The sequence below is a fragment of the Theropithecus gelada genome, chromosome 3 (assembly GCF_003255815.1).
Source record: "Theropithecus gelada isolate Dixy chromosome 3, Tgel_1.0, whole genome shotgun sequence".
In the NCBI taxonomy this organism is placed as follows: domain Eukaryota; kingdom Metazoa; phylum Chordata; class Mammalia; order Primates; family Cercopithecidae; genus Theropithecus; species Theropithecus gelada.
The window spans coordinates 171,388,642-171,403,829 of record NC_037670.1 but is presented as its reverse complement, the minus strand read 5'-3'; the positions used below and the strand labels follow the sequence as shown (position 1 = coordinate 171,403,829).

Below are 15,188 nucleotides of genomic sequence, written 5' to 3'. Positions count from 1 at the left end.
CACAGTAAGAACAGCCATAAACTTCAATTCTGAGTCCAATGCGACCTTCTCCATTCCAATCCAGAGGCACGATGCGCACATAGCGGGCGATAACAGGATGCTGTAATTCATGCCGGACCACACCATCAGAGTTAACGTTTCCAGGAAATGCCTGGACAAGGAAATGGTATTTTAAAAATTGGGAAAAATACTTTAGAAACAATCATGTTCTCTATCTGCTAGAATAAACACAAATCTCATCCAATGGTAGGGCTTGCAATTTCTTACACCATAAATAATTTGAAGAAAGCTGCTTCCTTACTTTTAATTTGAAAATAAGTCCAGTTTGAAATGGAAAACAGGTCAGATTTTCTATAGTTCCTTTCATCCGTGTAAATATAAGTTAAAAGAACGAAAGACTAACTGGTCCCCCGCTGTTGTGTTCCATACACATTTAAATGAGTTCTAATATTTTGCATTTAATTTATACAATAAATGATTTTTATAGAATCGAACCATATGTCTTGCTTTCTAAAATTCTCCTCCACATTTTCTCCCATAAAACCATTAGAAATTTAAAGAGAACATTTCGACATTAGTGAGATAAAGAAGAACAATTGAACACGTTGTGAAGAGGTCCGAGTTTTCTACCTTTTATTGGAGTAGACACATTTAGAGAATTTGTTCAATGGATCAGAAACATGTTAATTCAATTTTTCTCATTATAGAAGATTCCATCAAAAGAATAATTATCCAAGAATTTTCATCTGATATTGAAAGTTCACATTGTCTTTCCCCCCGCCGCCCCCCAGAGGAGAACAAATGGATTTTTTTGGGAGGCATACATAACATTAATCATTCAACAAGGATTTACAAACTATCTATTTCATAAGTTAGAGCACGATAGTATGGGATATTCAGGGATGTGTGAAACCGTACACTCAGTACTCAAAAAAAAAAAAAAAAAAAAAACCCATCTAATGAAAAAGAAAATGTCAGTATAAAGTTATAATTCAGGGAAGATTTAAAGAAAGAAACGATTATATTTTAGAGGATGTAATTCAAATAAATGAAAGCTTGCACTATTTTAAACATGAGCAGTTTCAGCTTCTTATATACATTCTAAATGTCCCTATAATAGATAAGTTGAGGCTATAGCATTATCTTTTAGAAGATATTCTTTTAGGTTTATTTAAATTATCTTAAAATCATATAAATATGCATTCTAAATGTCCCTTTAATAGATAACTTGAGATTTTAGCCTTACCTTTTAGAAGGCATTCTCTTTTAGATTTAAATTATCTTAAAATAATACAAATAGAAATTTTAAAAATTATTTTTTAAATCATGAAAAGATGCAACACAGGCATTATATTACATTGTTAGTATGTTGTCTTCTTTGCCTAAGGACTGAATTTGCTTCCATCTAAAACCAGGAGTACGATCTTTTAAAAAACTTTTCTTTAATAATGATGTTTTAAAGTTAGACTACTAATACAAAGTAAAGAGTGAGAGATGTTTTTAATTAAAAAAAGAAAATACAGAGGAGCTTCGGAATTGAAAGCACTGGCTTAAGTTCGTCCAAGCATCACAAATGCAAGTTTGTAGTAGAAGATTTGTCACCCAACCCTCATTCCCCCATCAAATTCTTGCCCTCCGAAATACAAAATGTGTAACGTAAGGCCTAGTAATTATGAGAAGTATATTGAAAGATTTCCCCTGCATTTAAACAATTTTATATAACCTTTAGATGGTACCAGCAATCCACATAATGGATAATATTTAGTCTATGACATGGACAATTACATGTTTTAAAAATTGGAATGTTCTTCAGTGATGATTCCTGCTGTGCTCTTCTTGGTTTTCTCAAATGAGCTGCATACTACCACTGCCTTTTAAAAATAGCCATACACTTCTGTAATCCATAAAACAAAACTATTTGAGCAGTAGGTCTTGCATTTTAACACTTAATAGAGCATCCTCATTGCATCCTGCTGACACAATTTCATCAGAAAAAAACATTTCTAAAAAGACATTTTCTTTGTAGAAACTTTTCTAGCCAGCTGTTAGTTTTACAAAGAATCTAAAAATCTAACCAAGTATTCTATTAAACCATGGCTATATTGTAAGATCTCTATTGGGTTCTCCGACTTCAAATGCAAGAACAATTAGAATCCTTGACCAAAATCATGTGAATTAAATCTACAATTGGATAGGTGTTAATCCAAAATTCATGATCTTAAATAATACTCAACAAAAGCCACGAAACAATTTTAACTTGAAAATTAACTATATGCTTAGCATGTTGCTAGGTTTTATGTCAATACTCAGAAAAACAACAAAACTCTCCTGAAACACTGTCTCTAAGACATGTGCAATCTGATGAGGCCTAAAATAAAATCTGAAAAGATATTGCAAAATGCAGCATTAAAAGGAACTATGGAAGTACCTGATGTAACTAGTAATTTTACCTATATTTGGAGTTCCGTGAGCTTATGTAATCAGGCAAATTCTACAGAGTTAGAGCTCAGCTGCATAGAAGGACAGAGCAGTGTTTGAAAGACAAGAGAGAAAGGGCATAGGATATATTGAAGAATAGGTTGGCATAAAGGAGGATTTCAGACCTAGGGTATAAGACTCAGAGTCCAGGGATAGTTATGCTGAAATTTTGCTCCGTATGGGTAACTTCACTAGGACTTAAAAAAAAAAAAAAAAAAACTTTTCCTTTGCCCTGTATGTCTCACAAAAAGATTTGATGAGCTAATTTATAAAATGAATTTTTGAACTAAGATTGTAGATTCTCAGGAAACATGAACCAAGGGTGTTCAGGACTAGGCAACCAGGACTAGGAATAAAGACGCAAGTCTGACTGGGAGAAAGTATTTATGTTGAAAAATATCATAAATGTTTTAACAGGTTCTGTCTGATCAGAGACAAAATAATATAGCATGTGTTGTTGTTGTTGTTGTTGTTTCAAGAAATAACAATAAAAGTCATACTGAGGAGATCCAGGGTAATGGGAAATCATACTGGGAGCAAGAAGATTAGCAACAAGTAATTGAAGGTGAATACCAATGTGGTGGCATGGGCAATAAAGAAATAAAAGGCAGATGTGATATTTCAAAAGAAGAATTATTAACATCTTGAAAGAAGGGAGTAGAAGATATAACCAACCTATTCCAAGATACTAGTGTGCAGGCATTGGTGACAGAAAAGGGAAGAGAGGGAATGATATGATCAACATTTATTGCTTGACTGCTCAGCAACCTCTTCTCTTTGAGTAACAGCATCTGGATTTTCTTTAAAAAGTTCACTCTTAATATTCTACTCTTGCCCGGGTGCAGTGGCTCACACATGTAATCCCAGCACTTTGGGAGATCAAGGTAGGCTGATCACTTGAGGTCAGGAGTTCAAGCCCAGCCTGGCCAACATGCTGAAACCCTGTCTCTACTAAAAATACAAAAATTAGTCAGGTGTGGTCATGCACACCTGTAATCCCAGCTGCTTGGAAGGCTGAGGCAGGAGAATCACTTGAACTCGGGAGGCAGAGGTTTCAGTGAGTTGAAATCACACCACTGTACTCCAGCCTGGGTGACAGAGTCAGACCCTGTCTCACAAAAAAAAAAAAAGAAAAAAAAAATTCACTCTTAATCCATATGATGCTAGAGAGGCAGACATTACTCCTTACCACCAGCGGTGGGCACCTAACTCAGTGAGACTCAGTTTTAGCCCTTCTGCTAAAATGTTTCATTCATACATTTACTTATGTATTTATTCATTCACCATTCATTCACTCGGGATATTTGAGTCTTCTATGTAGCAGATATTGTGCAAATCAACAATGTGGACAGAGTTGCAGTTTTCATGGCATTTATATTATTAAACTACATAGTGAGCTTTTTTTTCATAGGCTTTTTGGCCACTTTTGAAAAGTGTCTGTTCATATCCTTTGCCCACTTTTCAGTGGGGTTGTTTTACTCTTGTAAATTTGTTTAAGTTCCTTATCGATGCTGGATATTAGACCTTTGTCAGGTGCAAAGTTTGCAAATATTTTTTCCCATTCTGTAGGTTGTCTGTTATACTCTGTTGATAGCTTCTTTTGCTGTGCAGAAGCTCTTAAGTTTAATTAGACTCCATTTGTCAATTTTTGCTTTGTTACGATTGCTTTTCGTGTCTTTGGCATGAAATCTTTGCCAATTCCTATGTCCAGGATGGTATTGCCTAGGTTGTCTTCCAGAGTTTTTATAATTTTGGGTTTTACATTTAGGTTTTGGAAAAAAGGAAATACTTATACACTGTTGGTGAGCATGGAAACTAGTTCGACCATTGTGGAAAGCAGTATGACGATTCCTCAGAGAGCTAAAGGAAAAACTACCATTTGACCCAGCAATTCCATTACTGGGAATATACTCAGAGGAATATAAATCATTCTACCGAAGACACACGCATGCAAATGTTCATTGTAGCACTATTCACAAGAGCAAAGACATAGAATTAACCCAGATTGGAGAAAGAAAATGCGCTATATATACATCGTGGAAAATTATGCAGCAATAAAAAAAGAATGAGATGGAGCTGGAGTCTATTATCCTTAGTAAACGAATGCAGAAAACCTAATACACATGTTCTCACTTATAAGTGGGAGCTAAATGATGAGAACTAATAAACAAAGAAGGAAACAACAGACACTGGGGTCTCCTGGAGAGTGGAGGGTAGAAGGAGGGAGAGAAGCAGAAAGGATAACTATTGGGTACTGGGCTTAATACCTGGGTGATGAAATAATCCATACAACAAACCCCTGTGACATGAGAGTTTACCTGTGTAACAAACCTTCACATGTATACCTGAACCTGAATATATATATATATATATCTCTCTCTCTCACACATACACACACATATATATGTATACATACATATATAATACTGACACTATGTTATATGTAATAAGTACATATTGTTATATTTGTTTTATATGTAAATCATAATTATACAATTACATATATCATTTATGCAAAGGCCAGAAAGGCAAATGGCACGAGCATACGGTGCCTGTTTGTGGGGACAGCAAGGAAGTCAGTGTTGTCGGAAGAGTGTGGAGAAGGAATGAACACAGGAGAATGTGGAGAGGTCAAGGACAGAACGAGGAGGGCCTGTACATTGTGATCACACTTCAGATTTCAATTATGTGTGCTGGAAGTAAATCTATTGGAGAGTTTTAAGAAATGAAGTTATATATCTTATAATTTTTAACACTGAGGGCACTAAAATCCCCCTCTCTGAGAAAAGAGAAATTCCTAGGAAGATAGGAGAAGACAATAGCATGATATAAAACACAAAATGATAGATGAAATAATATGGTCAGAAGTGCTTCAGAGGCTGTTTAGGGAGGGGAGATTTGGAACAGTGGTGTGGAAGAGCAGCAGGACACCTACTACACCTTGGGATCCCAATGCACGGCGAGTCAGAAGAAAACAAACCAAACTGTAGGAAAGGAGGCGCTCTTCCCACTGAGCTTCTGTTGGCCATTTTGAGTGGAAGTCAGAGAAAGACCAAGTAAGCACATCTGCGATGACATCATTTGAGAATCTAAATCCAGAGCTGGCTCAGGTCTTTTGGATTATTTGATCTGTTTCCTTATTTGTTTGTTTCTGAGCAACTGAAATAACATTGACTAATACAACGATATTTGAAGGGAAAGATAATTAGTGAAGATTTACTGCATTTGAGATTTCACCAGCAAAATTAAAAGATGTTGTAGACATTTGAGGTTTAGGATAATAGCGTTTTACCTAAGGTTTACCTTTGCTTTACTTATGGAAAAATGCATGCTATATATTTTCTTCAGGATTCTCTGCATCAATAGTTTGTACTTCTATTATTATTTTTATGATTATATATTTTTTTAAGAGACAGGGTCTCGCTCTATCACCCAGGCTAGAGTACAGTGGCACAGTCACAGCTAACTGTAACCCTTGAATTCCTGTGATCAAACGATCCTCCCTCCTTAGCCTCCTGAGTTTTTAGGACTATAGGTGTTCGCCAATAGACTGTGATTTTTCCACTTCTTTTATCCAAGCATGTTGAGATTTAAGATGCTTTCCTAACTGAAGCTTTAAACGTTTCAAAAGAATGCCATAGGCGTGAACCATCGATTGTCTTGAATACAAAGGTATAAATATATGTGAAATGTCTCCATAAATATCAGTATTTGGTAAGGTAGGAAACATAAAAGGAGGTGTAGCCATTGATTTAATAAAAAGTCTAACATTTATATATCTATTATTTAAAGGGTTCTAGTATAGTCAATTGTTTGTCAGGGATGCTATTTTTTCAAATCAGGAAACAGACTCAGAGAAGTTGGACAACATGATGAAACCCCGTCTCTGCTAAAAATACAAAAAATTAGCCAAGTGTGGTGGCATGCACCTGTAATCCCAGCTACTCGGGAGGCTGAGGCAAGAGAATCACTTGAACCTGGGAGGTGGAGGTTTCAGTTAGCCAAGATCGTGCCACTGCACTCCAGCTTGGGCAACAGAGTGAGACGCCATCTCAAAAAAAAAAAAAAAAGGAAAGGAAAAAAAAATTGGATGCCAAATACCTAGTAAAGACACACTCGGGACAAAGTAACAAGTTCTTCCACTCTCTTCATTTGAGAATCAAATTGTCAACTAGAAATAAATATCTTCCCATTTATGTACAATATATTTTATTTTTGATATTTAATATTATATATTTGAATATCAAATTCTGATGGATAATTTTTATCATATCACTTTTTAGATGCACATTTGATTTCTGGCCTATTTATTAGTATATCATGTTTTCATATTTTACTTCTCTATTTTTTTTTCTTTTTTTCTTTTTTTTGAGACGGAATCTGGCTCTCACCCAGGCTGGAGTGCAGTGGCGCAATCTCCGCTCTCTACAAGCTCCGCCTCCCGGGTTCCCGCCATTCTCCGGCCTCAGCCTCCCGAGTAGCTGGGACTACAGGCGCCCGCCACCACGGCCGGCTAATTTTTTGTATTTTTAGTAGAGACGGGGTTTCACTATGTTAGCCAGGATGGTCTTGATCTCCTGACCTTGTGATCCGCCCGCCTCGGCCTTCCACAGTGCTGGCATTACAGGCGTAAGCCACTGCGCCCGGCCTCTATATTTTATTTCCACAAATTTTTACAAAATCAATACTATGTTTTCTCATACATTTACCTAAATCCAGCTTCTTTTGTGATTATCAGCACCCAAACTCCTCTGAAGTTTTAATACAAGTAATTTAAAAGTTTGAATGATACTGTTTCCTAAAAGGAAAGAAGAATTTGTCAGCTAGGGGGCATCTTATTTAGTAAATACTAAAGTAAAGAATAAACTGTCATAGGTCTTGAAAAGGAGCAGTTTTTCACATCATTTGGCTCTTTTAAAAAATCATTTATACTTTTTCATATAGGTGTGAAAACGAAAAAGAAGATACACAGCTGAGTTTTTATAAAATCTTTAAGATTTGAAACCTGCATCAGAAATTACAAACTTAAAGCAAAGTTGAATCTTTTTTGCATAGAACAATACGCATAGAACAATATACTTTACAACTAAACCTTCATTTAGACAAATAGTATACAACAAGTGCTTTGAAGATACATAAAAAATGCCAGCCAAATTTATCATTTAAGTAATAAAAAAATCCATTTACAACAACTTGAGAACTTCATGTTCTTGCTATTAAATGTCTCTTAGAGGCAGTGATTTGTATATATGCTTAGAATAGGGTTTATTATTATAATTAAGATAGCATATATGTATCTCACAAAGCTTGATGTTAAGGAAAGTTAAAATCAATATAATAAAATGCTAAACCTATGGTTCTACTTTTAGAGTTCTTGTCTTATAAATTGTGCAAATACATACCAAAATTTAGAACTTTTTAAAAACATATTGTAAGTCATCCACAATGTTAATTTTAGAGTAAACATCACTGAAGTTTTAATAACTGAATATTTTCCACTAGGTGCACTATTTTTTCCAGCTAAAACAGTATTTCAGATGGTCTAAGACGTAATGAAGCAAAGCATTTCTGCAAAGTACCAGACAGTAAATATTTCAGGCTTTGCAGGTCACATGCCCCTCTATCCCATATTATTATTCTGTTTTTTAAAATACACTTGTGAAATGTAAAAATTATTCATAGTTCACAAACTTTAAAAGAACAGGCGTGGACAAGATTTGTCCCATGGGCTACGGTTTGCCAGCCCATGGACTAAGAGGCTTTGAAATTAAATCTTTCTTGCAAGTTAGATAGGATGCACAAGGCTAAGACTTTCCAGCCAGTTGACATTTAAGAATCAGCAAACTTTGGAAAAGTATTTTGTAATCACTTGGAGCATATAATGTATCAAACTGGAGGAGACTATATAAAGTATTAGAAGTATGCTATGTGTGATGCATGAACTAACATTTTTTCCCTCAAATTTACTATTATGGGGTTTGAAGTGTAACCAAAATTATTCTGATGAGAATAAGTATATTTATTCCTAACTAAAACCTCATTTTTTAGGAGACCTAACATAAAAGATCATGAGCTCCTATAGCGAATGAATGAGACTCTGTATCTTCACGTAAAGGTTTTCCTTAAGACTAAAAAAAGTGCCTAAAACAATTAGCTATTGTGTAAGTAAATCTAGGAAGAGCTTTTCGCGTACTGACAACAGGTCTCACAGGTGGGAAATTATGTGAGGGAAACAACAAGAATGACTTGAATGTTTCCTAAAGTGAGAGATCTTATTTGCTTAAAACATAAAATGACTTTGTGGCATTGAAACACATATTGACTATTCTTTATGTTAATGTACTAAACCTGTGATCATTATAATCACGTCCCTTTCATTGAAATTTTATTTCTTGAAAGATTTTAGATTTTATTTTCCCCATGCTAACAACCTATATCAAAAGGTTGAAATAGATTTTCCATTTTGCGGCCTTGAGCTGAGTTTCCAGGACTAGCTATATTCCCTGCTGAGGCAGGAAGATAAGAAGGACCGTCATAAAATACTGCACCTGTTACCCTTCCAATCTGGCCTCTTCCCCTGGAGTCGCTGCTCATCGGTTTTATCTGGCTGGCCTCCCACATCGTGTAGGAATCAGCTCAGACAGCACTTCCTGACAGGAGGGACCTTGCCTCACCACCCCTCAATCCCCTCGTTCCATAGGGTGCCTCATAGTAGGAGATCAGCAGGACTTCTTTTCTGAGTACCAGTCAGGACTCTACTGATCAAAGCAGGATTTAGTCAAAACAGAATGCGATATGGGAGGGGGGCAGAGAAGTGCTGGATAGAGAAGGGCAGGGTCCTTGGCGAGGGCTCCACCCCCAGGCCTGTGCCCAGGGAACTCAGTGCAGACAGGCATTCCTGTTTTTGCGCTCAAATGTTGCATTTTCCAAGACCACTCTGGCCGGCGCACCCCTCATCCTGTGCCTATAAAAACCCCAAGACCCTATAGCAGACACAGACACAAGCGTCTGGACATGGAGAGGAGCAGAGGAGTGGAAGAGCACACGGAATTCGGCTGAGGGCAGTTGGAGGAGAGTCCGGTAGCTGGATGGCACAGATCCAGGGGAAGACCATCTTCCCACTCCATCCCCCTTCTGACCTTGCCATCCACCTTGCTGAGACCTGCCCCCACTCAATAAAACCTTATACCCATTCTCCAAGTCCACATGTGATCTGATTTTTCTGGCACACCAAGGCGAGAACCCAGGATACAGAAAGCCCTCTGTCCTTGCAATAAGGCAGGGGGTCTCATTGAGCTGATTAACACAAGTCACCTGCCTATGGCAAAACTAAAAGAGAACAAGGTAACACACACACCCACTGGGGCTTCAGGAGCTGTAAACACTAAACCCTAGATATCGCCATGGGGTTGGAGTTCCATGACCTGCCCCTCTGCATGCTCCCACTACGGGTTTGAGGCTCCATGACCTGCCCCTCTGCATGCTCCCGCTATGGGTTTGAGCAGGGGGTCACTGAAGAAGTGAGCCACAGCCCTATCACACACCCTGTGAGGGGGAAAAGGGAAAAGTCCTGTTTCAAATGCAGTAAATAAACCAGCTAAAACCAAGATGGCAAAGAAAGCAACCTCTAGTTGTCCTCACTGTTCATTATCCGCCAATTATAATTCAATAGCACACTAAAAGGCACTCCTACCAGCACCATGACAGTTTACAAATGCCATGACAATGCCAGGAAATTACCTTACATGGTATAAAAAGAGAGGAATCCTTGGTTCCGGGAAGTCCCCACTCCTTTTCTAGAAAATTCATGAATTACTTGGCGCTTATTTAGCATGTAATTAAGGAGTAGCTATAAATATAGCTAGCCAGCAATCTACAAGTGCTACTCTGCGTATGTCGTGCTCTGTCTATGGAGCAGCCATTTTTCCCTACTCTGTTCCTCTAATAAACTTGCTTTGCTCGCACTTTACTCTGTTGGCTCACTCTTGAATGCTTTCCTGAATGAAGCCAATAACTCTCCTGGCTAAGCCCCAATTTGGAAGTTTGCCTGTATCAAGAGCATCCTGTGCTTCTTTTTCTTTTCACTCAATTGTGATTACTTCATTATGTTTTTCATTAACTCCCTGACTGATTCAGAAGTATGTAAGTCAGCTGTGAGGTTTCAGACCACAGCTCTTTGGTCCCTGTGTATCTGATGACCACAGTGTTCAGTGGTCAATACATGTGCTTAAGTAAATGAATATAAATGTGCATTTCCAAATTCTCATCTATTTACATTTCATAGGCTCTTGTTATTTCTGGATGCACAAAAACCAGTTCTGTTAGCATTGGTAGTTAAAAACCATATATTTGATAATATCTTACAGGAAAAAAAAAATAGAGCATGCTAGACTGACTCAGAAAGACACCAGGGTAATGTATAAGGTTTTCCTAGTTGTAGGGGGATGCCATTATAATTATGTAATGTGGCTAGGTGTCAGAGATCACGGGATAAAAAGAAAACAATCATGCAAAAATCTGGAGAGAATTGCTAGGAGAGATGTAAAAATTAACCCCCTACCCCAATCATATCTAGCTTGTTCACTTGGGTAATTCACTTGAACTCTGCTAAAAATATACTCTTTTGATTGCAAAACCATGTCAAACACTGTGAGACATGCCAACATATTCCATATATATATGCAGCAATACCCTATTTGGACCCTACTGCTCGTGACCCAAATAAATACATCTTGTCTTCTTAATTTTGTCAATGTTCTGAAAGCATTTTAGAATCATCATACTAGAAGCATTAATTAAGAACAGCATTATTTTGCAAGCAATAATTTGACTTTGAAAATTAATCACGTAAAATCTTAAAAATCTGATTCTTGATTCCTTCTGTTTATTCTTTTATTTATTTATTATTATTATTATACTTTAAGTTCTAGGGTACATGTGCATAATGTGCAGGTTTATTACATATGTATACTTGTGCCATGTTGGTGTGCTACACCCATCAACTCGTCAGCACCCATCAACTCGTCATTTACATCAGGTATAAATCCCAATGCAATCCCTCCCCCCTCCCCCTTCCCCATGATAGGCCCCGGTGTGTGATGTTCCCCTTTCCGAGTCCAAGTGATCCTTCTGTTTATTCTTTAGGGGCATCACGTGATGATGGTATTCAGTAAGTTTCATTCTTTGTGATCATTTGTTCTCAGCCTACTCAACCAGTGGACTGTCTTTTTAATTGCTTTACTGCCTCCCACAGTTTATTTATCTCCAGGCTAAGTCCCTGGCAGAAGAACGTTGGATTCCTTTCTTACTCTCTGACTCCCTCTTCTTCCTTCTCTCCAACTTCCTTCTTTTTTCTCTCTTCTTTTTTTCTCTTTCTCTCCTTCCTTCCTTTCATCTTTCTTTTTTCCTTCCTTCCCTCCTTTCTTGTTTCCTTCTTTCCAATGGTTTACTGTAATACATGATTGTTTTTTGCCCACATCTCATTTCAGTATAGAAGGAAAAGGGCAGAGGAGCACTGTTCCACACAGTCATTCAGAGATCCAGGCTCACTTCATTTGGTTCTCATTATCAATATCTGATTCTCAAGTCCACCACAGAAAGAGAAGACAAAACATATAGGAATGAACTTAGGGTTTATGGCCAGATTTGATAGAGAAAATATCACTTCTGCACACATTCCATTGGTCATGTATCATACTAATCAAACCTTAGTGTCCAAGAGACTGGAATATGTGCCACGGAAGGAAAGTGAAACATATTTGATAAATGCATAGTGGGGTTACATGATGCTCATCTTGAAATTCTGTGCTTACCTATATCATAATACTTATTATAATGAATAGTAAAACTATAATGTTTATTATTTGATCTCTCAGTGAAACTGCAGACTGTTCAGGGAGCAATATGTCATTTTTTTAAAAAAGAATGATAATAATTTTAATACAGTAAACTGAAAACAAGTGAATAATTTGATTAGTTTTGAGAAATGTATTGACCCATGTGATCCTCACTCCCCATCAAGATATAGAACGCTTTATAATCCCAGAAATTAGTCTCATCGGTCCCCTCAGTCAATATCTTTTCAATTAATGTCATTCCTCACCCTATGCATACAACTTTTCTGATTTCTATAACCATAGTTAATTTTGCCTTTTGTTTTGACAGAGTCTTGTTCTGTTGTCCAGGCTGGAGTACAGTGGCATGGTCTCAGCTCACAGCAACCTCCATCTCCCACGTTCAAATGATTCTTCCACCTCAGCCTCCTGAGTAGCTGGGACTACAGGCATGGGCCACCATGCCTGGCTCATTTTTGTATTTTTAGTAGAGATGGGGTTTAACCACATTGCCCAGGCTGGTCTCGAATTCCCGACCTCAAGTGATCTGCCCACCCTGGCCTCCCAAAGTGCTGGGATTACAGGCATGGGCCTCTGCACCCAGCAAATTCTGACTTTTCTTGAACTTCATAATAAAGTAATCAAACATCACTGGCTTCTTTCACTCAGAATAATTTCGTTAAGATTTCCCCATATTGTTACTATTAATAGCACATTTCCATTTTTCTGTGTACTATTTCATTGTATAAGTTTACTATAACCTGTATCTATTTTTGTGTTGATAGATACTGGGATGTTTCCGGTTTTTTTTTTACTAGTATAAATAAAATTGCTGTGAGCATTTGTTATAAATGCCTAGGAGAAGAATTTCTGGGTGACAGAGTGGATGCACATTTGAATTTCCGAGATATTGACAAAATAATTTTTCAGATGATAATCTAATATAGCATCAGAAATCTATTTTAAATTTGTTTCAAATATATTATTTTTCTTTCCAAACTTCCTTTAATTTTTTCTTTATCCTTCATGTCAAGTCATAAGAAAGGATGAAAATTAGATAAATGCTACCCATTTTGTGATATTTTAAATAAATATTTAGACAAACTAAGAAAAACAAATGTAACATTATCAATCTTAGCAATGTTAAAATACAACCTAAGAGGCAGAGGTTTGGAGGTAGAAATGGATAAGAAAATGTAGAAGAAAGGACATGGTAAATAATATACTCATCTTCCAAGTGAAGAGTCAAATGATATTACCAAAATTTGACAGAAGAGTAGGCCAATTTGAAAGCATATTATTAAATATAACAAAATTAATCAATAGAGAATTAAATTTTTTTTTTTGAGACAGGGTCTTGCTCTGTAATCCAGGCTGAAGTGCAGTGGTATAATCACAGCTCACTGCAGCCTCAAACTCCTGGGCTCCAGTCATCCTCCCACCTTGGCCTGTTAAAGTGCTAGGATTACAGACATGAACCATCACGACCGGTCTTAATATAACTTCTAAAAATAGGTCAGGTGTGTGGAAAGGTAAGGTAGCTAACTAGTAATTGACCCAAGAATTCATTAACCAATAGGTACTTTCTAAGTTGATAAGTGAACAAATTGATATAAAAGTATAAAGGGAGAGTGGAACAGGAAATAAGAAGATATTGGGGAAAAAAACCTTTGCCATTAAATGAACTTATTTCTCTACAAATTGATTAAAAATACTTATCTATATGCTAGCTTGATAAAGATATGAAAAACCAAAAACAATGTTGTATAGGAGGGTGTCTAAAAATTTGGCTTTAAAATTTCTGGCATATCACATAATTGCAGACAGAATTAGTTGCAAGGTTCATCGTCCCTGAACATCACACACCGGGGCCTATCATGGGGAGGGGGGAGGGGGGAGGGATTGCATTGGGAGTTATACATGATGTAAATGACGAGTTGATGGGTGCAGCAGACCAACATGGCACAAGTATACATATGTAACAAACCTGCACGTTATGCACATGTACCCTACAACTTAAAGTATAATAATAATAAATAAATTAAAAAAAATAAAATAAATAAAAATAAATAAATAAATAAATAAATAAATAAAATCTAACCAGTTGCTTGAAGAAGCATAATACTCAAGACACTGAGCCCAGAAAAAAACTTCCCAAATCCTCACATCAAAGAAACTATGCTACATAAAGAATGAAGTGTTCAAGAAGATCTGTATAAAGACAGCAACAAATGTCAGAGGAAATACATTACAGTTTTCCTCAATGTAGCCCCATGGAAAAACGCCAAACCTCAATTCAGTAAACACAAATTTAACCAATACCTTTGATGCAATAACCAAAACTTTTGATGCAGGTATTCAGCTCCCTACTGACTAGCTTACTCTAGAAATTGTTTACAGTATCTAGAAGAACAGACTGCATTGCCCTCAGGTTATCCTCCAAAACCATTGCTCTTTGCAGGTTTTTGATAAGTATTAACGGCAGCAAACATGATAATATACTCCTTGGAAAGTACCTGGGATAAAATATTTTTCTAAATGTGGAACCAAGTGCCTTTTATAAGCATACAATTAACAAAATTATCAAATTTTAGTTAATGTGAGAATTATTTGTGATAGCAAGGTAAATTACCATCTTTCAACTTTATCTTTTTCAAAATGTGAGATTCTTTAGTTGGATAAATTTATGCCATGAAATATTAATAATTCTAATACTAGATGTAATGTCTGAGTTGAGTATTAATAACTTTACTCTTCCTCAATTTAATATGTGTCCATTTTTATTGTCTATTGCATGATAATATATTCTAAAGGTAATGTTTCTTCAGAATATAGAAGAGTCAAAATAAGTGACAATTCCTGGGTCTACAGAAGCCA

At 36.6% G+C, this 15,188-nt stretch overlaps 1 protein-coding gene across 2 annotated transcripts in view; it reads right to left on the bottom strand.

The window, feature by feature from the left end:
• Positions 1–15,188, bottom strand: part of CNTNAP2 (contactin associated protein like 2) — a 2,276,620-nt gene that overhangs the window by 1,384,466 nt on the left and 876,966 nt on the right. For both annotated transcript variants that reach the window (XM_025380223.1, XM_025380224.1), the window contains one exon: positions 4–151. In XM_025380223.1, coding sequence (XP_025236008.1) covers positions 4–151 — 148 coding nt within the window. The remainder of the gene's footprint in view (positions 1–3; positions 152–15,188) is intronic.